Below are 27,872 nucleotides of genomic sequence, written 5' to 3'. Positions count from 1 at the left end.
GCTTTGTTGAGCATGTGTATCCTATAAAGCAGCATAACTCTACCATCCTTGGGAAAAAATGGGTCAAACACAACTGACCCAAAATATGTAAACATGTCCAAAAAGCTAAGTGGACGCAGGTGTGGCGGTGGAGTAGAGAGAAGCCGAATGAGGCAGTGCATAGTGTAACATGGTACAGTCTCTTAATGGGTGCTCACAACTGGGAAGCACTCAGTATCAATTCCAGTCATACTCACATGTGTGGCAAAATGCCATGCGTGAGACAGACTTACACACACCTCGCCCTGAGCTGGATTCAGTCGATGGAGAGACCCGCTTCATCTTCTTCTTCCCTCTCCGGGCCTCAAAGATGCCATTTATTTTCAGCACCATCTGTTGGAAAAGAAAGCAGCCAGTCTCTTTTATCAGGTAAAGACTAAACTGTATTTGTTTTAAAAGCATCTGTTTAAGTCTTTAACTGATGGCCACAAAAGGAAATGTTCCTTTTCCGTTCTTTACCTTTTTCCATTAAATCATGAAAATTATTTTTATAGTCTAGCTCATCTCTATCCTTTCTTTAAGAGAACTGAATACTGCTCCAGAACTCGTAATCCATAACTCCTTCAGTTATGGATTACAGAACTGGCCTTCTTGACAATACCTTGGGGATTTTCCTTCGTCTGCGGTTATAGGGGTCTCCAGAGAGGCATGGTGTATCATCAGGGCTGCTAGGGGTTGAAGGTGGGCTTATCCTTGAAGGTGACGCAATGCCTCCATCTCTGTTTGTCTTGCGCAGATCTAATAGTTTGAAGCTCCGTCGTTCTGAACTCTGCCTGAAGAAGCCAGGCTTAGAGGAGAGCTTGTGTTGGTACAAATTGCAAAGAGAGTGAGTATAACGTACACTATCACTGCGGTGTTATTTCTTATTAAATATTGTAAGCCAGAATAGGTATTAAATATTGGTGTCACATTAATGTAAATACCTTTGTTGGAGTGTTGAGCGTGGGCGAAGACGGTGACGTTGGAACAGGATATTTGTTTCCAGCACAGCGGCTTTCCAATTCTATGTCTTCATAAGGGTTTTCTTTAGACGGAGGATCTGCAAACGGTGCAAACCTTTTGTTACTCAAATTTACTCGCCTTTTGGTGTTTATATTTTTTCAGAAACCAGTAACTTCAGTAATTAACTGAGACACAACCTTTATTCTACTGCATCATGCACAATAAGCATTTCTTCGAAAAAGATTAGTTTATTTGGGCATTAATTTCCTTCCATTAATGCTTCAAATTTAGTCCCATTTTTTCTTTACAGTAAATATAACATAATAATGGTAAATCTAACATAATACATAATTAATTCCCTCCAGGATTAATGCATTCAAAATGTCCAAAACTGTCCCAATAAATACATCAACAGCAGCAAAAGTAGCCCACTTCTAAAGGAAAACTATGGACCTGCTAGCAGTCAGGAAACCTTTTCTGTATGTAGTGGTATATGCTAGGTACATTTAAAAAGCAGGCCAGTAATCTGTGTATAAACTCTAACACCAGTAATGCTAGCTGTCTGTTACGTCTACACACATTAGTGCTCGGAGCACGCAGTGCGCACCATGGACTGCTACTCACATGCAGCAAAGTGCTCAAACTCATTAGAAGTAATTGCCATGCACCTGTTCCTGATTAGGAGTCTAATCACAGCACGCGCTTATAAGGACTCACAGTAACAGAGATATTTTGCAAAGTATATGCACTGTACTTTGTGTCTGACATTACCAAGCCTTTTGTCTCTGTATCACTTTTCTGGTTTTGGCTCTGTTTGTGTTTTGCCTAATGTATTACCTTGGATATCCTCTCTGTGCCTCAGTTGACCATTGCCTGTTTTTCGACTCTGCCTTTGTCTGATGTTTTGGAACTGTTTGCTAGTGTGCTTATTAATAAACTCTTCCTGCACTTACATCTGTCTACCACCCATAATCTGACAGAGGCTTGATGGAGACTTTGGTTCAGGCTTGGACTTCATCAAGAATGTGAACTCTGGCATGTACTTGGACAAGGATTTTGACTCAGGCTTGGACTCGGATATGGACATAGACTTGAGCATGGGCATGGACTCCGGCATAGACTTGGGTGTGAGCAGGAGCATGGACTGTGGTGTCAGCATGGGCATGGACTTGAACATAGGCATGGACTCAGGTGTCAGCATGGGCATGGACTCAGGCATGGACCTGGGTTTGAGCAGGGGCATGGACCCTGGCAGCAGCATGTGCATGAACTTGAACATGGGCATGGACTCAGGTGTCAATATGGGCGTGGGCTCAGATAAAGACATGGGCTTGGACTCTGGCTTAGACTCTGACTTCAGCATGGACTCTGGCATAAGCATGGGTGGGGCTTCATGCTCAGACATGGGCTTACAAACAGGCATAGGGTTATTTTGATCGACAGTATCCTCACTGAAGCCTGATAGCGGAGCGACAGCATCTTCCCTGAAGCCTGGCAGTGGAGTGAAGATCTCGTCCTCCCTGAAGCCTGGTGATGGAGTGACGGTCTCCTCCTCCCTGGAGCTAAGGCCTCCCTATCTGCCGCAGTGTTGACCTTACAGGTAACAGCACCCCCCCAAAAATAAAAAATAAAAATAAATAAATCTAGGGGTCATTCCCTGTCTGCCTCTAGCATGGCGTGGTGTTGCTTAGCATGCTGTCTCTCTTCCGCTACATCAGTTTGGTCGGTGAAATACTCGGTCGGTGAAGTATGGGCAGACAAAAGGCTTGGTAACATCAGACACAAGGTACAGTGTTTATACTTCATAAAGTCTGCGTTACTGCGAGTCCTTTTAAGCACTGCACATGCTGAGTGCCAACGTGCACGGATGTGACACTATCAATCTAACTATTTCCATCTATCTAGCTAATGTAAGCTAACATGGAGAGTTAGCTGAAGTTGCTGTTTGCTTTTCTTGACAGAAAATTAAAATGAATCGTATATGTATACGAAAGATTGTGTGGATGTAATTGAGGCTTGGGATGAGAGTATCTCTATCATACTTTATCTTGTCCATTATTTATACCATTATCTTTGGTATAGCTTCTGAGTGAGTGTGTGTTCTGCACAGCTAGCTATAGCTAGCTAGCACAATTCAAACTGAAGTAAACAAGCTTGTTTCAACTGTCTTAGCACCAGTTAACAATGAGCTAAGTATCACATATCCTATCAGATGCAGGCTACAACTATTTGAGTTTATGTGAATTATAATATAGTTCTAGCTTTGGAATCAGGTTCACCCTCTTTTCTATTTCTCTTCTGTTCCTTTTCTGGTCACGCTCAAACATGTTCATTTTCACTGCAGAATGGTAAAAGCTGTGTGGTCAATGGAGGTCAGGCAAAACTACAGTTTGCCTTGTCTCCTTGTTTCCATAACGGGGTTCAAATTGACGTCATGTTTTTATTCGCTTCATATTTCTTTACTCCAGATGTTTGATAGTTTGCCAAGGAATTGACTAAAACTAGCACCGATAGCTAGTATATACCACATGATCTGCATAAACATGCAGAGTTGGAAAGAGGTTTGTTTGTTTGTTTGTTTGTTTGTTTGTTTGTTTGATTTGTTTTCAGACACAGAACCCCTCTTCCATGACAATTCATCTACCAGATGTGACTAGTGGGAGGAGAGTGAGACAGGGACATCCAGTCCCAGACCTGAGGAGCACACAGTGCTCTTCACACTCATGCTGAGGGAAAAGTGCGCTCTGGATCTGACTTCCTAGTAGTACTGTCAGATATTATTAGCAGTATTTCATTTCTGTCCAAGATCTGAATTTTGTTTGTCCTAGTCCACCACACTGAAAGGATATCTTCTCCCCTAACATCACCTTCTCCAAAAACTAACCAAGCTGTTCTTTGATATAAACAGTGGTGGTAACAGTACACAAATTCTTCACTATGTAAATGTGCAACTACTCATTTAAATAAATACTCTGGTAAAAGCTTAAGTACAGCATCAGTCTTCATTTAAACAGAACAAAAAAGTGTGCAGTTTTTTAATTTACTAAAAGTGTGAAAGAAAAGTGCAAGAAAGGTTCACAAAAGTTAATGATGCCTCCTCGAAATCATACTCATTTCAGCTACTACTGGTAAATTACTGCCTCATACACCAAGCAACCATAAACATTAGCTAATGAGTTAGCATTAAGACAACTTTATTTGCTAGCATGATAATAACTTGAATGATAAATGCTAGCTGAATGTTAATACCTCGCTGACACAATACAAACAGCCTTGACATATAATGTGCACATAAAACACAGTTTTAGATTAAGTCTGACTTGTGTTTATCACATTTGTTAAAGTTTAGATTTGTTAAGAATTTAAATCAACTCCTTGAAACTGCCTGATGCTTGAAATCACCTGACTATACACATATGAAATTGTACAGAACTATAGTGAGTAGGGGTCAGCACGGTGGTGTGGTGGTTAGCGCTGTCGCCTCACAGCAAGAAGGTCCGGGTTCGAGCCCCGTGGCCGGCGAGGGCCTTTCTGTGCGGAGTTTGCATGTTCTCCCCGTGTCCGCGTGGGTTTCCTCCGGGTGCTCCGGTTTCTCCCACAGTCCAAAGACATGCAGGTTAGGTTAACTGGTGACTCTAAATTGACTGTAGGTGTGAATGTGAGTGTGAATGGTTGTCTGTGTCTCTGTGTCAGCCCTGTGATGACCTGGCGACTTGTCCAGGGTGTACCCCGCCTCTCACCCGTAGTCAGCTGGGATAGGCTCCAGCTTGCCTGCGACCCTGTAGAACAGGATAAAGCGGCTAGAGATAATGGATGGATGGATGGATGGATATAGTGAGTAGAAAGTGGACATTTTTCACTTGGTGTATTAAGCAAAAGTATTAGTTAAAAGAAAACTCAACTCAAGTGAGCTACAGACAATTTAAAAAATACGCTTAAGGACAGTAACAAAATGATTGTTGTCCCGGTTTCCAAATGTGGATTTAAATACATGGCAAACTGAGTCATGGACTGATTCACAAGTAGATATACATACAGTAGTTTCATATATTACACTGATTGTGGAACAAATACATTTCTCGACATTAGTTATGCTAAACAAATTATTAAAAGCACATGGATATACACCACAGTTTGAAAACTTGAATGGTTTTGACCTTTTCTTCATAAAATCTTTCTTAATAACCATTTTGCCATTCCTAAAATGATGTCCTAGTGTTCTTGTTGATGATACAGAGCCAGAACAAAAAAGCTAGGCTTGTTTTTTTCTTCTCCCTTTTAAAATACATTTGTAGTCAAAAGTTTGTACCCTCCTACTCATTCATAGGTTTTTCTGTATTTTGACTCTTTTCTGCATTGTAGAACAATACAGAAGACATAAAAACTGTGAAATAACATCTGGAACATATATGTAATTATGTGGTAAACAAAAAAGTGTTAAACAAAATACGTTTCATATTTTAGATTCTTCAGCATAGCCAGCGTTTACCTTGATGACGCTTTGCACACTACTGACATTATCTTAACCAGCTTCATGAGGTCGTCACCTGGAATGCTTTTCAATTAACAGAGGCCTCGTCAAAAGTTAATTAGTGTAATTTCTTGCCTTCTTAATATGTTCGAGAGCAAACAGTAAATAGTAAATAATCAAAAATACAGTAAATAGCCCTATTCCACAACTGTAGGAATCCATATTATGTCAAGAAGCGCTCAGCTAAGTAAAGAGAAACGACATCCATCATTACTTTAAGACATGAAGTGTCTTTTAATTAATAAAAATAAAGGAAAAAAACATTGAATTAAAAAGTGTATCCAAACTTTTGACTGATACTGTATTTATTTCACCCAGTCTTAAAAAAAAAACATTTTGAAAAGCAGCAGTGGCACAGATGTCCATCCTCTCCCACTCTAATAGAAAACACTTCCCGAGACAGTTCAGTTCTAGATTAATTCATTGATTTTAATACACTTCGTGTTTTTTAATTAAGTCTTCAGTTGCGTCTGAGTTTTAAAACCAGGGATGTTTATGCTAATTTCTGAAAGATTTATGTTTCGTGATCTGTCCTATTCCATAATGACACCAGTTTTCTCAAGTGCAAAACAATGCAGGGTGTTACCTAAGATATCTTCATAGACATTCTCCTCAGATAAAGTGTGTGTGAGACCCAGCTTGGACTGAGCATACCAATCCACTCGACAGCCCTCAGCGGATGACTGCAACAAATCCTCAAACTCGTAGGACTTCCTGCAAGGTCAGCATAAAACACAATGGACATTACTGATAAGGGGAAAGGGTAACACATGTTGGTTGAAATTACTATTTTTTATGCCCTATTTTTATGGCACGGTCTTGTCATCTCTTTAATAATATGATTGCGGTTGAGATTTACACAGCAGAAAGAGCAATATCTACCTGGAGCAAAAAGTAAACAAGTAGAATGAAGAGAATGAAGAAGAAGGTCAAACAAGGAGATAGCAGGGACTGCAGGAAATTGCTGAACTTAAAGCTCTGTTGGGATAACATGCGGTTGTGCACTTGACTGAGTAATGTGTAACCTTAGATGTAAGCTCATGCAAGCTAAGCAGAAATGGTATGGAGAGAAGTCAACTTAAACTGCTGAAGTATGACAAATATTTCATAAATCGCACTTCATCGAAAGTCTTGAATCAAATAATGTTTTAAAGTTGTAGACCAATCTGCTTATTAAGAACAAAAATCTCTGGCTGGTTAGCCTAAAGCCTAACCCAGACCAATGTTCTGCCAAATGATCTCATGAATATGTAACATCAGATCTCTATAGTTTTCATAAAACATGCTGTCATTTTTCAGTATGCCAGAGTGACTAACAGTACAGCCAAGCTGACATCAAGATTGAGGTTATTGAGTTTTGTCATTTTTTCCTCAGTATCCACAAAACTATATTTTACAAACTTGGATGAAGCATGTGATAGCCTATACCCTTGCTGGTTGGTTCTCGTCGTATGATAGGGCAGATCTGGCTGATGGCTGAATATTGGTCAAGACTAAATTCAGAAGAAAATAAGGGCTGTACCAAATTCAGTCATTTTTCACACAAGTTTATTACGGGATAAACATTTAATTGAATTTAATTCCCAGCAGGGGCGGCACGGTGGTGTAGTGGTTAGCGCTGTCGCCTCACAGCAAGAAGGCCCGGGTTCGAGCCCCGTGGCCGGCGAGGGCCTTTCTGTGTGGAGTTTGCATGTTGTCCGCGTGGGTTTCCTCCGGGTGCTCCGGTTTCCCCCACAGTCCAAAGACATGCAGGTTAGGTTAACTGGTGGCTCTAAATTGACCGTAGGTGTGAGTGTGAATGGTTGTCTGTGTCTATGTGTCAGCCCTGTGATGACCTGGCGACTTGTCCAGGGTGTACCCCGCCTCTCGCCCGCAGTCAGCTGGGATAGGCTCCAGCTTGCCTGCGACCCTGTAGAACAGGATAAAGTGGCTACAGATAATGAGAATTCCCAGCAGGTCCAGACTGATACTCCTCACTTAAGCAATTGCTTCCCTTTACTTTTACTTTCACTATAGTTGAATGATTCATTGTAGTGACTCGATAATATGCTGGATGAATAAATGAATAATAATATCTGTGTTAAAAAGAAATCAGTACAAAGGTTAGACTTTGTTGGTTTTTTATGCTACATATGTATAACTGCAACATCGCGCTGCATGCTGCAAACATCTCACCTGTTATTACTGTCTCGAGTGCGTTCCTGCCAAGGCCTCTGACACACCCCAGGTGGTGGAGGGCAGGAGGGAAGTGGTGGAGGGGGTATTGAGGGCAAAGGGGGCAGATTCCTCCTCCCTTTCACTGAACCTTGGGGAGGTCCACGGTTGTTTGTTTGAGTGTGGTGCTGAAAGGTACGTTGAGGTTTGGGCAGAGGGTTAATGGACGGAGCCCCAGGCTCAGTGTACACGTTCTCAGGGTCTCTGTTTCGACCACGGCGGCTGCCAGCCCTCACCACTTCCACAGTCCCGAAGATGGGTTCTGCAGCCTTTTTCTCTGTTTCCTCTTGTTTGTCTTTAAAAGGTGGACAGAAATAATTGCCTGGCAAAGATGGCTTAGTAGGGGTTTCCTTCATGGCCTGCTCAAGTTTCTTAATGTGCGTCAAAACAGACTTCTTGTCTTGGACAATGTCAGTTTTCCCCACAGGCATTTTCTCCAGTATCACATCTCTTTCCCTTGTACATACCTCTGAACTTTTCCTTGATTCTCCAATCTTATTTCCATTCTCTTTGCCAATGTCCTGTCTGTCGCAGCTAATACCTCTTTTGCTGTCTCTTCTTTGTACCTCTGTGGTTTTTATATCCTTCTTCCTCACACTTTCTGTCTCTTTCTGGATGACACTCTGTGGGTTTGGTCCGGCACTATCTGTTTTGCCCTCCCACTGGGATATTTTGTCCCTAATGCTGGCAGTGCTTTTGATTCCCACATGAGTTTTTGTAGGCTTGTTGCAGCCCCCCAGGCCATTTTCAACAGGATAAGTGTCACTCGGTCTCTTGTCGGTGAGCATGTCCATGTTCCCAGGGAAATGCTCAGCGTTGTCCAGGGATGTTAGGGGGGACTGTGTGTCCACAACCCTGGACAGGTCCGGTCTATGGGACACCACAGATTGAGCGTCTTCAAGCCGCAAGCCACAGCACTGGAGCCTTCGCAAAGCAGAGAAACAGAGAGCAAACACATTAGTATATCTGAATTTTATAAGATTATGCCTCTATTCATCAAAACCTGGGTCTCTGGATTACACCAGTAATGTTGATATGATTCCGTACCGTATATTTATCCTGTGTGGATGTAAACACACTCAAACAATTAAAATCAAATATGTTGGCTTCAAATCTACTCTGTTAGCTGTAGGATAAATAAGATAGGGAAAAAGTTGCACACAAATATGCAGGTTTCTCTTTCTTTAATTATCATCGTAAAGATGTGCTATCTTGAATATTACATCCACATCCAGCACATCCAATCTTATTGCTCCAACAAACAAACGGAGGAAATGTGAACCTTGTAGTTTTTTGAATAACCACTGCATAATGGGGGGAAAAAGCATCTAGGAAAGTCTATATGCAAGCAATTTCTTTTTTTTCCCCCTTTTTTTTGTCTCTGAATTGCAAAGTCGCATTCGATTAAATTCAAACAAACATATTTTTCTCTATGGTGAGGCTTTTTAGTTTTAAAAAGTATAAGGCATTGAGGAAGGAAACTAGGTCAAACTCCAAAAAACTAACAAGAAGTAGGAGAGGGAGAAAAAAGAGAATGGGGAGAGGGAGGGGGTGAAGAGAAGGAGAACAAAAATGACAAGCAGACCAAAAAAGGCCAGGGTGATTGTATCCTTCTTCTTGCTGGAAGGAAACAGACTACTTGTTAAAAAAAAAGGGGGGGCAAGCATGGAAGCTCAACTGAAAGAAGGTAACATCACCAGGCTACCCCAACCAACTACGAAACTGGAGTCCTTTCCATGAACTGAGCTTGACAGGTTAGTGAAAAATATGCTTGAAGGTGGAGAAAAAAAAGAGAGGAAGCCTGACACCATGACCTGATTGGTAGGGAAAAACATAGGGGGGAAAAGAGACACTCTTAGCTTTTTGCCCTTATTTGTTCAGGATCTGGCCTTTACAAAGTTACACCACTTAGTGACATGCTTAAGTAAAATGAATGATCTCAGTCTACTCAAAGTTTCTCCATGCTGAATATTTTACAGCCTGTAATAGCATGCCCACCAAATTAAGCCATAATTTAACTCTAAGAGTAACAAACTTAGTATAACACATTATGAAAAACACTGAATATACAGTGCCAGGCAAAAGTTTGTGGACACACCTACTCATTCATAGGTTTTTCTGTATTCTGACTATTTTCTACATTGTAGAACAATACTGAAGACATCAAAACTATATAATAACATCTGGAACATGTATGGAATTATGTGGTAAACAAAAAAAGTGTTTAAAAACAAAATGTGTTCCATATTTTAGATTCTTCAGCGTAGCCAATGTTTACCTTCATGACGCTTTGCACACTATTGAGGTTTTTCACCCACGTGACCAAATCATGTGAGGCTGCCATTTTGGACGTCACGGCTCGAATCAGTTTGAATGCGAGGAAGGTGACAAACAAAAAACATAAAAGAAAAAGGAGCGAGATGCAGAAAACACCTTCACTATCCAGCGACGTAGGGCATTTACAGGGCGAGCAGAGGGAGAGGTATTTGCAAAAATTGAGGTTAGCAGGCTTATGCCGCTTTTCCACTACAAACGCGGCTGAGTTGGGCTGAGCCGTGCCGTGCTGAGTTGGGCTGAGTCGGGCTGAGCGGGGCTGTTGGAGTTGCATTTCGACTACAACCACGCTGAACCGTGCTGGCTGGAAGTGGGTGGACACATTGGGTGGAGTTAGCGAAAGTGGGTGGACGTCACGTGATGTCGTTAAGCAGCACAAACAGTGACATCAGTGACCTTTTAAGCGGTAGTCTTGAATAGTAAACATATACGGTACATAAGCGGTAGTCCCGAATAGTAAACAATAAACATGGAGTCGTTAGTGTTGCTGGTCTTGGTGCTGTGGCTTGTTGTCACCGACAACGCCAACAGATACTGGCAAGAGCGTATAGATGAGGCAAGGCGCATAAGGCTTCAGAAATTCTCGTAATTCGTAATTCTTCTTCTTCCGGGTTTGCGGTGTTTACAGATCCCAGCGCGCTCGCGGGGCGTGTGTGGGCATGTGAGGACACTCCTCCTCACCAATCAGTGCACAGGGGAGTGTCTGCTCACGCCCCCAGCCTCACTCGGCTCGCTTTGGTTCGCTTCAGCCCCACTCCAAAACGGTGCGAGTTTTAGGGGCTAAGCAGGGCTGAAGCGAGCCGAGTCGTGCTGTTCTTTGGTAGTCGAAACGCGAGCCGTGTCGGGCTGAAGTGAGCTGAAGCGAGCTGAAGTGAGCTGAAAAAGGGTAGTGGAAAAGGGCCATTAGAGAACGACGTTTACCTGCTTCCACCAGGATTGTTCACTGACAGCTAAGGTTTGTTCACATTTTCATTTACTTTCGGTCCTCAGGATAAACAAAATGTTCTTCTTAGTCTGTTGAGACATGGCCCGTTATAAGTTTTTCCTTTACTGTATTTACTAGTTTACTGAGCTAGCGCGCTCCGGGGCAGGCTGGCTAGCGCGCTCCGGGGCAGGCTGGCTAGCGTGCTCCGGCGCCGGCTGGCTAGCACGCTCCGGCGCCGGAGCGCGCTAGCCAGCCTGCCCCGGAGCACGCTAGCTCAGTAAACTAGTAAATACAGTAAAGGAAAAACTTGAGACTGAAAGGTTTTAACAGTCATCCAAATGACTGAACGTAAACATTGCTACAGTAACATACTAGCTACTATGTTGACATTAGCTAGCTTGACGTTCAAAATGGTGGACACCGGGGCGTCACGTGACCCTGTGACGTCAGGTGAAAAACCTCAATTGGCATTATCTTAACCAGCTTCATGAGGGAGTCACCTGGAATGCTTTTCAATTAATAGGTGCCTCGTCAAAAGTTAATTAGTGCAATTTCTTGCCTTCTTAATGCATTTGAAATCATCAAACAGTAAATAATCTCATTCATCTCATTATCTCTAGCCGCTTTATCCTTCTACAGGGTCGCAGGCAAGCTGGAGCCTATCCCAGCTGACTATGGGCGAAAGGCGGGGTACACCCTGGACAAGTCGCCAGGTCATCACAGGGCTGACACATAGACACAGACAACCATTCACACTCACATTCACACCTACGCTCAATTTAGAGTCACCAGTTAACCTAACCTGCATGTCTTTGGACTGTGGCTCGAACCCAGGACCTTCTTGCTGTGAGGCGACAGCACTAACCACTACACCACCGTGCCACCCCACAGTAAATAATAAAAATGCAAATCCCTATTCAACAACTGTAGTAATCCATATTATGTCAAGAAGCGCTCAACTAAGTAAAGAGAAACGACATCCGCCATTCCTTTAAGACATGAAGTGTCTTTTAATTAATAAAAATAAACAAAACCCACTGAATTATAAAGTATGGCCAAACTTTTGACCGGTATTGTCACACCTGAGTCTCAGAGTAGGATTTTCTCAAATCAGTGTATGTAATATACATGGAACATAATGAAAGATACACTATATGGCCAGAAGTATGTGGACAACTGACTATCACACCCATAAGAGGTTCTTCCCCACAAAGGTGGAGATGCAGAATTGGACAGGATGTCTTTGTATACTGTAACACTAGGATTTCCTTGAACTGGAACACTAATGCTCTTATGGCTAAATGAGCAAATCCTGACATCCACACTCCATAATCTAGTGGAAAGCCTTCCCAGAAGAGCAAAGGGGGAATAAATCTGGAATGGGATTTTCAATGAGCTCATGGGTGTGATTGGTCAAGTATCTGCAAATATTTGGCCATACAGTGTATATAATTACTACAGTGTACTATATTTTTGTTTTGATTACCTGAGAACTTGAGCCAATTGTGATTAAGAGTAAAACACTATGACTCATTGTGGGTTTTGCTTTTCAGATTTAACTTGTCCTTATGGGTATATGTTGGACTTAACCTTATCCAATTATGTGTTGGATACCTCACGCTATCCATCCATTATCTGTAGCCACTTATCCTGTACAGGGTTGCAGGCAAGCTGGAGATAATCCCAGCTGACTATGGGCGAAAGGCAGGGTACACCCTGGACAAGTTGCCAAATCATCGCAGGGCTGATACATAGAGACAAACAACCATTCACACTCACATTCACACCTACGGTCAATTTAGATCAGCCTTTCTCAACCGGGGTTCCGTGGCACCCTGGGGTGCCGTCTGGCTTCGTTAGGGGTGCCGTCAAAAAATTATATATTCTAACATTGAAATAAATAAAATGAATTAAAATTCCAAAAAATTATAGTTACACTAATGCAGATCATCGCTGCCTTATGCATCATCAAAATTTGTCTCACGGCCCCCTTTCCCATGTCACAACGTCACTGCTGGGGTCAGTGTATGGTCAGCGTAACTGCGTATATTTTATATGGGGGTGCCTTGAGAATTTGCATACTTCTGAAGGGTGCCATGACTGAAAAACGGTTGAGAAATGCTGATTTAGAGCCACCAATTAGCCTAACCTGCATTTCTTTGGACTGTGGGGGAAACCGGAGCACCCAGAGGAAACCCACGCAGACAACATGCAAACTCCACACAGAAAGGCCCTTGCTGGCTGCTGGGCTCGAACCCAGGACCTTCTTGCTGTGAGGCAACAGTGCTAACCACTACACTACCGTGCCACCCCCCCCAATACACAAAAGCATATCTTTTACAAGGTTAATGAAAACAATGGGAGAGATGTTCGTCATTCTGGTGAAAGACTTTACTGCATTCTACTGAACACTGAGGTAATTAGCAGTGACCCATTGGGTAGCCTCTAAATTCTAGAAAATATTTATCTTGGTATAAATACTGAATATAGAGCTCCCAAATGGCATAAAGTGCAATTCTTGACATAATATGGATTACTACGGTTGTGGAATAGGGCTATTTACTGTCTCATCTCATCTCATTATCTCTAGCCGCTTTATCCTGTTCTACAGGGTCGCAGACAAGCTGGAGCCTATCCCAGCTGACTACGGGCGAAAGGCGGGGTACACCCTGGACAAGTCGCCAGGTCATCACAGGGCTGACACATAGACACAGACAACCATTCACACTCACATTCACACCTACGCTCAATTTAGAGTCACCAGTTAACCTAACCTGCATGTCTTTGGACTGTGGGGGAAACCGGAGCACCCGGAGGAAACCCACGCGGACACGGGGAGAACATGCAAACTCCACACAGAAAGGCCCTCGCCGGCCACGGGGCTCGAACCCAGACCTTCTTGCTGTGAGGCGACAGTGCTAACCACTACACCACCGTGCCGCCCCGACCTCATGAAGCTGGTTAAGATAATGCCAATAGTGTGCAAAGCATCATCAAGGTAAACGCTGGCTACGCTGAAGAATCTAAAATATGAAACAATTTTTTTATGCTTTTTTGTTTACCACATAATTCCATATATGTTCCAGATGTTATTTCATAGTTATGATGTCTTCAGTATTGTTCTACAATGTAGAAAATAGTCAAAATACAGAAAAACCTATGAACAAGTCGGTGTACCCAAACTTTTGTCTGGTACTGTATGTGTAAGAGGGAAGGTAGAATGTTCCTCCCAGTGTGTTCAGCTGCCCAGCAGTTAAGGAAAAAAAATGCAAAGACTGGTTTCACATTGCACACATTTCTCAGAGGAAGCACAGCATTCCTGGTTGGTAGCTATGATGTGTTAGGGGAGAGCTGTCTAGTTGAGGGAATTGGCGCATGAACAAATTGGGAGAAAAATGGGGTAAATTTGACTTATTATACAATGATTTTGAAGTGTAATATCTTATTTCCATACCCGTTGACTGACTGGTAGATGCAGTTCTCTGTGTTCGTACAGAGCAGCAGTGCTCTTCCACCAGTCATGATGCTAGCAGCTGGCATCCTGAGAAAACACAGAAGCAGAAAGTTGCTTTCAACCCATATGATATCTAATCGCATACACACAGACACCCAAAAGATACAGTTATACACCCTACATCATCCGATGCAAATTCACAAAGTCAGGTAAATATTAGCGAGAATACTGAATTCAGTGATGTTAAATGATTAGGACTTACACTACCGTTCAAAAGTTTGGGGTCACCCAGACAATTTTGTGTTTTCCATGAAAAGTCACACTTTTATTTACCACCATAAGTTGTAAAATGAATAGAAAATATAGTCAAGACATTTTTCTGGCCATTTTGAGCATTTAATCGACCCCACAAATGTGATGCTCCAGAAACTCAGGCCCTGTCCACACGGCAACAGATTCAGGTGACTCCGATACAATTGCTTATCGTTTAGGCCTGGCGTCCACACGGCACCGGCGTTTTGGGTGCCCAAAACGAAATCTTTTTGAGAACGGGTTCCAGAGTGGAAAGATCTGGCAACGTTGCCGTTGTGACGTCTGGATGAGTAGAACGGATTTGTTTACGATGATGTCACAACCACATGACTGTGAGTGCTTCACGCCGGGTAGAAGTGTAACGAACTCGATGCGAGTTGTCAACAAATCCTATAACTTGGTTCATGAAACGTGCTTACAAAATATTTTCACTGTGAATATTTATTGTGTAATGGTGCAAAGTGAGAGAGAGACTCTGCCCTTAGGGCAGAGTCAATCCCACCAGCAAAAATAGGGAAAAAAAAGGAGCGATCTCACCTCTTCAGATGATGGTTTAAGTCCTACAATACATTCCTCAAAAAGGGCGTAGAAGAGCAAATTAATCCATCAACATGTAGCATTACATTTATTCCGGACCGTTAAAGACGCCGCCTTCCGCGTAGAATCATACGTCATCCTCGCCGCCATATTGGATAGGTCAAAGCGGAGAATAAAGATTCATGTGCTGCGTTTAACTGTACCAACAGGTTTACTGTCCAAACGAGATCACATGGGATTACCTTTCACAGGTGAGAAACAACAAATTAATCCATCAACGTGTAGCATTCAATTTATTCCGGACCATTAAAGACGCCGCCTTCCGCGTAGAATCATACGTCATCCTCGCCGCCATATTGGAAAGGTCAAAGTGGAGAATAAAGATTAGCTGCGTTTAACTGTACCAACAGGTTTGCCGTCCAAACGAGATCACATGGGATTACCTTTCACAGGTGAGACTGGAAAAATACTTTTTATTGTACAGTATTTGGTCATTATAATGTAATTTTCCGAACAGATTTTCCTGACTTTGTGGCTAATATGAAGTCGCGCGCATAATAGTTTATGCGCATGCGTCCTTACTTCTTCTATTGTTCTGGTGTCTCCGAAGGGACCGTCTTACAGCGCCCCTAGAGGTGTGGCATGTGTATTGCATCGTTTTCAGCAAGCGTTGCGTTGCCATATGGAGCTGATATTTTACTGATCGTTGCCCATTTGAACGCGATATATTTTTAAATAACATCTCGTTGCCGTTGTCATGTGGATGTAGCCTCAATCTGCTCAAAGGAAGGTCAGTTTTATAGCTTCTCTAAAGAGCTCAACTGTTTTCAGCTGTGCTAACATGATTGTACAAGGGTTTTCTAATCATCCATTAGCCTTCTGAGGCAATGAGCAAACACATTGTACCATTAGAACACTGGAGTGAGAGTTGCTGGAAATGGGCCTCTATACACCTATGGAGATATTGCACCAAAAACCAGCAGCTAGAATAGTCATTTACCACATTAGCAATGTATAGAGTGGATTTCTGATTAGTTTAAAGTGATCTTCATTGAAAAGAACAGTGCTTTTCTTTCAAAAATAAGGACATTTCAAAGTGACCCCAAACTTTTGAACGGTAGTGTAGATGAATAATTTCTAAGCTTGTAAGTTGAGTTTCAAAGCTCAAAATGTTCTTGCCAATTACTGTAGCTGTTCAAATAAATACAGATAAACAGGTCACTATGAGACATATTAGAGAGTTTAGAGAGTTGAAGTGCTGGGACACATACAAGTAATCATCAGTAATCATAAGATATCTAACACAAACACATTTCATCTTCATAATCTTTTGTTCCTATGTCTCACATCTTTTCTCCTCCATATCAAAACACACTAGCACATTAGTTGGATGTGTCAGTGATAGTGACTGGAGACAAAAACAAATGGCTCATTTTTACCCGAAGAGCTTATGGACTGAGTCATGAAATTTGGCAATGTTTACAGCTGTAATACACGCAATGCTTCATGTAGGTTTTAAAACCAAAGTCAGGCACAAAGAGAGAGAGGTTCATGTATCCTCCTGATTAAAAGGTCAGACTCAGTTGTAAAATATTTTTTGCAGCCATGCTCTAAATGCAAGAAACAACAGTCAGCACCATAAATGAGTGCATTCAAAGAATCCTTAAAGAAAAAGCTAAACGTGCTTTCCAAATCCTACAGTAGTGCTTGAAAGTTTGTGAACCCTTTAGAGTTTTCTATATTTCTGCATAAATATGGCCTAAAACGTCATCAGATTTTCACACAAATCCTAAAAGTAGATAAAGAGAACCCAGTTAAACAAATGAGATAAAAAATATTATACTTGCTCATTTATTTATTGAAGAAAATGATCCAATATTACATATCTGTGAGTGGCAAAAGTATGTGAACCTTTGCTTTCAGTATCTGGTGTGACCCCCTTGTGCAGCAATAACTGCAACTAAACGTTTCCGGTAACTGCTGATCAGTCCTGCACACCGGCTTGGAGGAATTTTTGCCCATTCCTCCGTACAGAACAGCTTCAACTCTGGGATGTTGGTGGGTTTCCTCACATGAACTGCTCGCTTCAGGTCCTTCCACAACATTTCAATTGGATTAAGGTCAGGACTTTGACTTGGCCATTCCAAAACATTAACTTTATTCTTCTTTAATCATTCTTTGGTAGAACAACTTGTGTGCTTAGGGTCATTGTCTTGCTGCATGACCCACCTTCTCTTGAGATTCAGTTCATGGACAGATGTCCTGACATTTTCCTTTAAAATTCACTGGTATAATTCAGAATTTATTGTTCCATCAATGATGGCAAACCGTCCTGGCCCAGATGCAGCAAAACAGACCCAAACCATGATACTACCACCACCATGTTTCACAGATGGGAGAAGGTTCTTATGCTGGAATGCAGTGTTTTCATTTCTCCAAACATAACGCTTCTCATTTAAACCAAAAAGTTCTATTTTGGTCTCATCCGTCCACAAAACATTTTTCCAATAGCCTTCTGGCTTGTCCACGTGATCTTTAGCAAACTGCAGATGAGCAGCAGTGTTCTTTTTGGAGAGCAGTGGCTTTCGCCTTGCAACTCTGCCATGCACACCATTGTTGTTCAGTGTTCTCCTGATGGTGGACTCATGAACATTAACATTTGCCAATGTGCGAGAGGCTTTCAGGCCAAGTTTACATTAGACCGTATCTGTCTCGTTTTCTTCACGGATGCACTGTCCGTTCACATTAAAACGCCGGGAAATGCCAGGAAACGGGAATCCGCCAGAGCCCACGTATTCAACCCAGTTCGTATTTGATCCGGTGCTGTGTAAACATTGAGAATACGCGGATACGCTGTGCTGAGCTCTAGCTGACGTCGTCATGGGACAACGTCACTGTGACATCCACCTTCCTGATTCGCTGGCGTTGGTCATGTGACGCGACTGCTGAAAAATGGCGCGAACTTCCGCCTTGTATCACCTTTCATTACAGAGTATAAAAGTATGAAAATACTGCAAATACTGATGCAAATACTGCCCATTGTGTAGTTATGATTGTCTTTAGGCTTGCCATCCTTCCACTTGCAAGTGGTAAGTGACGCGCATGCCCGATATGCACTGGGATCACACACACAGCGGCTCAGTCCCGAATCACTGCTCGTGCGCTTCACTCGCGCGCTCTGTGAGCTGCGCAGGGCCGGAGTGCGCACCCTCCAGAGGGCGCTCGCTGTTCAGGGCGGAGTGATTTGGAGCGCAGCCGCTGAGGAGGAAGCGATGAGCCGCACTGACACATTTCAACTTACGTGCCGAATTAGTCATGTAATTAGCGTATCCGTGTATTGGCGTTGCTGTGTGCACGCGAATCGTGTACTGGCGTTGCTGTGTGCACGCTAATCGTTTTTAAAAATGTTAATCTGATGATCCGCTGATACGGTCTAATGTAAACCCCACCTCAGTTGCTTAGAAATCACCCTGGGGTCCTTTGTGACCTCGCCGACTATTACACGCCTTGCTCTTGGAGTGATCTTTATTGGTTGACCACTCCTGAGGAGGGTAACAATGGTCTTGAATTTCCTCCATTTGTACACAATCTGTCTGACTGTGGATTGGTGGAGTCCAAACTCTTTAGAGATGGTTTTGTAACCTTTTCCAGCCTGATGAGCATCAACAACGCTTTTTCTGAGGTCCTCAGAAATCTCCTTTGTTCATGCCATGATGCACTTCCACAAACGTGTGTTGTGAAGATCAGACTTTGATAGATCCCTGTTCTTTAAATAAAACAGGGTGCCCACTCACACCTGATTGTCATCCCATTGATTGAAAACACCTGACTCTAATTTCACCTTCAAATGAACTGCTAATCCTAGAGGTTCTCATACTTTTGCCACTCACAGATATGTAATATCGGATCATTTTCCTCAATAAATAAATGACCAAGTATAATATTTTTGTCTCATTTGTTTAACTGGGTTCTCTTTATCTACTTGTAGGACTTATGTGAAAATCTGATGATGTTTTCGGTCATATTTATGTGGAAATATAGAAAATTCTATAGGGTTCACAAACTTTCAAGCACCACTGTAAATGCTCTTTTACTTTTACTTGTTTTGGAAAAAAAGTAGGACCAAAAACCTACTACTATCACTTTGTAATACTTACAGTGGATTACTACAATACGTGAAACAGAGAAATATTAAAATACTAATTTGTCTTATTTTTAGCCACTAAAGAAAAAGTAAAAGCATTCTCACACTCTCAAAAACAGAGGCCTTTTGAGCCTGAGTCACACAACATACAGTCATTTTCAGCTATCCAACAGCACATGCTAAGCACTTAGCTCTGTTTTGGGAATGTTCAGAACATTCAATCCACATGTTACCACTTAACAGACATATTTGGGACAGGCTGTCATTTGTGTGCGTGAGCATGTGTGCGTGTACTTTGAGTACTTCTACCTGCTGCCTTTCCTGCCAAGAGGAAGTATGACATCATATAGAGACAAGAGGGGGGTTTAAAAACTCTCTTAATGTCAAATCACTCTGTAACACTACTACAACTCCAAATCAGAAGAAGTTGGGACTGAAAAGAAAATGCAAATAAAAAAGTAAGCAGTGATTTCTAAATTTACTTCGATGTGTATTTCATTGCAGACAGTATGAACCCAAAGATATTTCATGTTTTGTCTGGTCAACTTCATTTTGTTTGTTAATATACATACATTCCTGCGTTTCAGGCCTGCAAAGCATTCCAAAAAAAAAAAAAGTTGGGACGGGGGCAATTTAAAGCTAGTAATGAGGTAAAACAATTAAATAATCATATGATTTGAAACAGGTGATATCAGTAGCTGATTGTAATCATGATTTGGTACGAAATCAGCATCCAGGAAAGGCCTGATCTTTGAAGAGAAAAGATGGGTCGAGGATCTCCAGTTTGTCAACAAATGCATTAGATAGTTATTGAAATGTTTAAAAGCAGTGCTCCTCAAAGAAAGATAGGAATAGATTTAGATATTTCACCTTCTATGGTACATAATATCATTAAACAATTCAAGGAATCTGGAGGAATTTCGGTGTGTAAAGGGCAAGGGCTCAAGCCTAAGCTGAACACCTGTGAACTCCGATCTCTCAGATGGCACTGTATCAAGAACCGTTATTCATCTATAGCTGATATAACCACATGGGCTCGGGATTACTTTGACAAACCTTTGTCAAGCACTACAATACAGAGTTACATCCATAAATACCAGTTAAAACTTTACTGTACAAAAAGGAAACCTTATATTAACTGTGTCCAGAAGTGACTTCTCCTGGTTCGGAGGCATCTGGGATGGCCCATCACACAGTGTAAACATGTACTGTGGTCAGATGAATCAATATTGCAGGCCTTTTTTTTTTTTTTTGGACGAAATGGACACTGTGTGCTCCAGAGTAAAGACGAAAAGGACCATCCAGATTGTTACCAACAATAAGTCCAAAAGCCAGGGTCTGTCATGGTATGAGATTGTGTCAGTGCCCTTGGCAAAGGTAACTTACGCTTCTGTGATGGCAGCATTAATGCAGAAAAGTACATTGAGATTTTGGAGCAACATTTGCTGCCTAAAAGATGACACCTGGCGAGATTAGAAATGAAAAATATGCCAACGACAATCCCGTACTGTTGCACACCTTAAGACCTGTTTGCAGGAAAGATTTGACAAAATAATTCCTGAAATGCTTCATCACTTGGTGTCTTCAGTCCCCAAACATCTTTTAAGTGTTTTAAGAAGGAATGGCTACATTATAAAATGGTAAATGCTTTACTGTCCCAACTTTATTTGAAATATGTTGTAAGAATCAAAATTGAAATATGTGTTTATTTTGAAAAAGCAAGAAAATTCATGAGGTAAGTCATCAGAGAATGTGCTGTTGTATTGTTTTGGAGTCCAATACAGGTGAAAGATTATTTATAAATCAATGTTTTCAGTTTTAATTTCCATTTCAACATACTATCCCAACTTTTTCTGATTTGCGACTGTAATTAAACTGCACTACATGAATTATTCCAATCGCATCCCTCTACAAGAGAGACTCAAAGTGCTTACATGATATAAGTCACATATCGTAGAGCATATGTTGCTGATTCGTGCAATAAGTTAATAGGCTGAACATCCTTTTACAAAAACTTTGCCAATTTTCTACCAAGCCTTGCAGTTGGAGTAGCGTGGGCTAGACATTTTGCATGCAGCTCCAGTACCTGTCCTTTGAAAACTCTTGGCATTGCTGGAAAGAATTCCCAGCGGCTGTGCTGGCCCACAGCATGAACTGATTTTGTGGGTCTGCCAAGAACAATATTGAAGCCATTCTGCATGTGGTGTTCTCCCCTTTAGTGTGGCAAAGGCACTTATTTCAAAGGATTTGCCAGCTTTACTGCTTGTCCTCTTATTTAAAACCCATTAATAACAGTCAAGACTTGGAGGATGGTACTTGGTAATCCATCCATCCATTATCTGTAGCCGCTTATCCTGTGCAGGGTCGCAGGCAAGCTGGAGCCTATCCCAGCTGACTATGGGCAAGAGGCAGGGTACACCCTGGACAAGTCGCCAGGTCATCGCAGGGCTGACACATAGAGACAAACAACCATTCACACTCACATTCACACCTACGCTCAATTTAGAGTCACCAGTTAACCTAACCTGCATGTCTTTGGACTGTGGGGGAAACCGGAGCACCCAGAGGAAACCCACACAGACATGGAGAACAAGCAAATTCCACACAGAAAGGCCCTTGTTGGCCACTGGGCTCGAACCCAGGACCTTCTTGCTGTGAGGCGACAGTGCTAACCACTACACCACTGTGCCGCCCGGCACTTGGTAATATAGTATGCAGGGTATACAAAGTTTTAGACAGTGATGGAACATGATTTAATAATTTTAAAAAATGTTAAATTAAGACAATCGTGGTATGATAATTTCTCTCCTATGCATGTTCTCCCTGTGTCTGCGTGGGTTTCCTCCGGGTGCTCCGGTTTCCCCCACAGTTCAAAGACATGCAGTTAGGTCAACGTGGGATGGCCTTGGGCTGAAGTGCTCAAGAGTGGCGGCACACATGTATGCAGCGACTTTGCTCTCCTATGATGAACTAAATTTCGTTGTACGTTTGTGCAGTGACAATAAAGGCATTCTATTCTATTCTCTCTCTCTCTCTCTCTCTCTCTCTCTCTCTCTCTCGCTCTCTCATATTGCATGGCTGACCTGCATGGCTAAATGATTTTCAGCTGTGTAAGGGGGTCACATGTTTTCAGAGGAACATACACTTTTTTCTCTTCCCTCTGCACTGCTCCTCTTACTGAAACCTAGAGGAAAAAAACACACACGCACACACAGCGAAGACAAATGGAAAGCAGAAATTAATGTATGCAAAGATGGCTAGTAAATTCTATAGCCTATTTCGTAACACGTATCTTTTCAATTGTTCCTCAGAAGCGATAGATCAGCTGATATTTAAAAAAGAAAGACAGGTTTAAACTAATAAAGTATATTTAAAGTTTCAATTCCTGCCCTTTGAGGCCCATACAGATGTCTGGATACAGTGTAAATTCCTCAAACTGTACAGCTCTACCTTCTTAACGGTCAAGAACTGATAATAGTGATAGAGCATACAGAGGCTGCTCCAGTAATACAGCACACTTTGTCTTTCGATTTCTTGTATTGAGCTTTATAGGTGCAGACTCCTGACTCCTAGGGCTGGCATGCAAATAAAACACACAGAGGTACGCTACATGGAGCAAATCCACGACTTGTAAAGCGGTAAATCTGGCAGTAGCCACGTTTACTGCTCCACTGCTTTATAGTCTCGGCTGATTCCAGCTACTTTAGAAATAGTGAAGAGTCTTTTCTTTGTCCTATTCTCTATTGTTAAAGTGACCCTGTAACACACACACTGTTTCCTCAATGATGTGGTGAAAGAGACAGCCATCTGCTTCAGGCAGTAAAAAGTCCCATATGCCCTGGCTGACCTCTTACCTGTCCCGTTTCCTGAGCCACCGTTCAGGAAAATGATTGGTCTTGCATAAACTTGCCCTGCTATGCTGCTTAGGAAGCCTTTGGGTATACTTGGACAAAATTGAATGCAATGGTTTTCCTCAATGAAGACACTTAAAATATTTGCGGCTGTCTTCTTATTTGCAATTTTGATTAAGCACCATGAGAGAAAGTATAATAGCTGTGAAACCTAACAGGTATGATTTTTATGCTTTTATATGTATTTTTGCTAAACAATACATACCTCTGGGTTAGCTCCAGACCCTGATTATTTAAAGAAATACTCTATTTCACATCTCTGTTGATCCCCAAACTAAATCTACACATTTTACCGATGACATTGATGAGCCTCCTCCCAAATAAAAGTGTAAATAGAGTTTTGCGATGTAGATACTACAGACAGTTTACACAGCAGACATACTGAAATGCCTACACTTTGTTCATCTTTATGCACCATTACACTTTAGCATTCAACCTGCCCCCAAAGCCTATAAATGCAAAGAGACACAAAAGCAGGCTGACAGTAGAAGAGCACGACCAGGCTCTATAAAAGTGATAGGCATCAGTTAGTGGACTCTGTTGAGAGTTTGTGGATATTAGTTCAGGTCAAAGCAGGGCCATCAGCCTCTATCAGTTACATAACTAAGCATTCACTTCAAACAACAGATCAGTATCAAGGCACTGTCACCAGGGGTTGGGTACACACAGCATTAGAAAAAGACAAGAGGAATAAAGAACCGCTGGAGGCTAATCACTCTGAGGGTAAACATACACAAGTGTTTGTGGCTAACGAGTTTCCAAAAAAAACCCAGTAAATAATTATACAAACATGTGTTGGTGAGTGTGTTTCCTGCTTGTTTCCTGAGAAAAATATTCACCTCCATGTGTATTAAGTTTTATATACATATACACACACAGTATATGTTCTATCCACATTCACTGGATATGAGCAATCATGTGCTCTGATTGGCTACTCTACAACTAGGCTATCAGCTCATATACCATGAGTAGAAAAAAAACAAAATGGCAGAGCATGTTGCTGAACCAACCGAGGATAAAATAAAAACCCTACTCAAAAACAAAACCCCATAAAAATACAAAAAAGCAACAAAATATGGAATAAAAGTATTTGATGGTCAGAACGTGTCTTTTTTTAATTTTTCAAGAATTATTATGATAACATTTTTGACAAATTGTTGCTGTCATTTCACCAGTTTATTCACATCCACAAAAAAATAAGCAAGTTAATCAAAAGAATTTTAATTTTGAACTGGTTCGTCATTTTGACAACGCGCATCCAGTCAGTGGGAAATTGCTGGGAGTGATGTCTCATCTCATTATCTGTAGCCACTTTATCCTGTTCTACAGGGTCGCAGGCGAGCTGGAGCCTATCCCAGCTGACTACGGGCGAAAGGCGGGGTACACCCTGGACAAGTCGCCAGGTCATCACAGGGTTGACACATAGGCCAAGTTTACATTAGACCGTATCTGTCTCGTTTTCTTCGCGGATGCACTGTCCGTTCACATTAAAACGCCTGGAAACGCCGGGAAACAGGAATCCGCCAGGGTCCACATATTCAATCCAGATCGTGTCTGGTCCGGTGCTGTGTAAACGTTGAGATACGCGGATACGCTGTGCTGAGCTCTAGCTGGCGTCGTCATTGGACAACGTCACTGTGACATCCACCTTCCTGATTCGCTGGCGTTGGTCTTGTGACGCGACTGCTGAAAAACAGCGCGGACTTCCGCCTTGTATCACTTTTCATTAAAGAGTATAAAAGTATGAAAATACTGCAAATACTGATGCAAATACTGCCCATTGTGTAGTTATGATTGTCTTTAGGCTTGCCATCCTTCCACTTGCAAGTGGTAAGTGACGCGCATGCCCGACATGCACTGAGATCACACACACAGCGGCTCAGTCCCAAATCACTGCTCGTGCACTCCACTCGCGCGCTCTGTGAGCTGCGCAGGGCCGGAGTGCGCACCCTCCAGAGGGCACTCGCTGTTCAGGGCGGAGTGATTTGGAGTGCAGGATGCCTGCGGAGCCGAGCGTATCCGTGTATTGGCGTTGCTATGTGCATGCGAATCGTGTATTGGCGTTGCTGTGTGCACACTAATCGTTTTAAAAACGTTAATCTGATGATCCGCTGATACGGTCTAATGTAAACCCCACCATAGACACAGACAACCATTCACACTCACATTCACACCTACGGTCAATTTAGAGTCACCAGTTAACCTAACCTGCATGTCTTTGGACTGTGGGGGAAACCGGAGCACCCGGAGGAAACCCACGTAGACACAGGGAGAACATGCAAACTCCACACAGAAAGGCCCTCGCCGGCCACGGGGCTCGAACCCGGACCTTCTTGCTGTGAGGCGACAGCGCTAACCACTACACCACCATGCCGCCCATATACCTGATTTTCTTTTTATTATAGCAACACATTCACAAACAAAAAGTACCCAAATTTATCAAAACCATTCATCGATTTCCTCAAGAGTGAAGATATTTAAAAAAATATGTCCCGGATGTAGCTTGGATGAAAAATACCACTAAAGCTGATGATGAAAATAGGAAATTATTAAAAGTAGTGTGTGTGTGTGTGTGTGTGTGTGAGAATGGACATGGCTGAGCAGCCATCTGTGTTTTATTTTAAATCCCTAATGCATAGAAACTCAGACAACTCCTTCTTTCCAACTTTCTTTCTGCTGTGGACAATAGAAGCCAAACCCTGGATAGTAGGAGTGTTTTATACACACACACACAAGGCCAGGGGCCAGGTCAAAGTTGAGCTCTTTCCTTTTACAACCACAGGACATCCAAAAAGCCATTCTAGAGATACACACACCCAGATAAGGAGTCATAATAATAATAATAATAATAATAATAATAATAATAATAATAATCACACATACAGTATTAAACAAGCACAAATTAAAAATCATGAGTTATTTTTGTGCCATTAGGTCAGCTGGAGCAGAGGCCATTATTCTTAAAGAATGAAACCATTAACATGAAGCTTAGTATTAGTGATTTAGTGATGGCATCGCCAGTTTGCAGAGAAACAACAACATGCTGAAGCACTTTGAGTCAAAAATCAGCCTGAGGTTTGTTGTTGTCACTGTTATTCCTTGGTATTCTGAAAGGTTAAGCAGCCAGATTTCTCTCTCTCCATCTATCTCGCCTCCCTCCTACTCCTGCTAACAGCTGCTTCTCATAAAGCCTGTCCACAGCGGCCAGCCCTGGAGGACCCTCTTAACGTATGACATCATGCTCACTGCACCTCTCAACAGTAGAGAGAGAGGAGAAACTATGAGAGTGGGAATGAATCTTTGATTGCCACATACCTAAAATATGCAACTCAACCAGATCTATTTGGTAAAGTGATTGAAGCAAACAGAATACTTATTATATACAGGACCTTCTAACGTAGCAGATACTTTGCAACCACTTAATGGCAAAACCTGAAGATTCATTGTCCTATCACAATGAACCCCAAGAGTTGTAGAAATGCGAAAGAAAAAAACTTCAAATCAGTTTACTTTTATTCTTATGAGTGTGCAACCAGGACTTGTGTATTCAGTCTAACTTTTTTTGCTCCTCAACTCACGGGGAACTTTCTCTGCAATCAGTTCATGCGCCACTAAACAAGTAGCAAAGCTGAGATCGAAACATGGTGTGTGAAAGAGTGTGGAGTGCGTGTCTATTCTTCTGTACTGGTGGAGGCACTCAGTGGGGGAATAACTTTCACCCAATGCCTCTGCATTCAGTGAAGGCACATTCCACCAATTTCAAGCAGATTGAGAAAGAGAGCGAGAGAGATGTCTGAGGATTTGTGATTGAGCGATCATATAATGAATATGTTGTTAATTATATACTCAATTTTTACTTCATTACTTCTTTATGTAATTCTCATATATGTTCTTGATATTATTAATTAATAAATAGCTATTTGGCGGATAAGCCCCTGTGGTAAATTGCTGTAGCTGCTAATGCAGCATCTAGTTCCCAAAGCTGTCTGGTTAAACACTCACTTTAGGAACTGATTGTAAACATTCATGTCCTATAATTGTGTCCCATAAAAGACCAACACATATATACTCAGGCGGACCCCCTGTACTGCTATTGTTAGGAAAGGATACATATCAGACAGGAACATGACTGGATATGGCAAACAATTAATTTATGGGTCTATGTTTATACGTCTATGTATGTTGATAGAGCCACAAATAAATATTGATTGGATATATAAAACAAAAAAAACTGTGTCGTTGTTTTTTAATGTGAAAATATCTTTTGAAAATGGCTCATGTTTACTGGACAAAGGTGACAATTCTGACATCTGAACCAAACCATCTAACTAATCATTTAATGCTACAGGGTTACAATGGCATCACTCACTCACTCACAGACAGACAGACAGACAGTCAGTCAGGCTACATCCACACAACAATGGCAACGAGATTTTTTTTTTTTTAAATATCGCATCCACATGGGCAACGGATCAGTAAAATATCAGGTACATATGGCAACGCAACGCTTGCTGAAAACAATGCAATAC

At 41.9% G+C, this 27,872-nt stretch overlaps 1 protein-coding gene across 1 annotated transcript in view; it reads right to left on the bottom strand.

Annotated features, from left to right (window-relative positions):
* Positions 1–27,872, bottom strand: part of si:dkey-82f1.1 (DENN domain-containing protein 2A) — a 66,499-nt gene that overhangs the window by 25,452 nt on the left and 13,175 nt on the right. The window contains exons 2-7 of the mRNA XM_060914556.1: positions 14,440–14,526; positions 7,688–8,650; positions 6,099–6,226; positions 963–1,078; positions 641–838; positions 279–372 (exon numbers count right to left, since the gene is read on the bottom strand). Of these exons, the coding sequence (XP_060770539.1) occupies positions 279–372; positions 641–838; positions 963–1,078; positions 6,099–6,226; positions 7,688–8,650; positions 14,440–14,525 (1,585 nt within the window). The 5' untranslated portion in view covers position 14,526. The remainder of the gene's footprint in view (positions 1–278; positions 373–640; positions 839–962; positions 1,079–6,098; positions 6,227–7,687; positions 8,651–14,439; positions 14,527–27,872) is intronic.

This window comes from Neoarius graeffei, chromosome 2 (assembly GCF_027579695.1).
Source record: "Neoarius graeffei isolate fNeoGra1 chromosome 2, fNeoGra1.pri, whole genome shotgun sequence".
Taxonomy (NCBI): Eukaryota; Metazoa; Chordata; class Actinopteri; order Siluriformes; family Ariidae; genus Neoarius; species Neoarius graeffei.
Note: the sequence above shows the minus strand (reverse complement) of the source record. Positions and strands in the feature narration are given on the sequence as shown.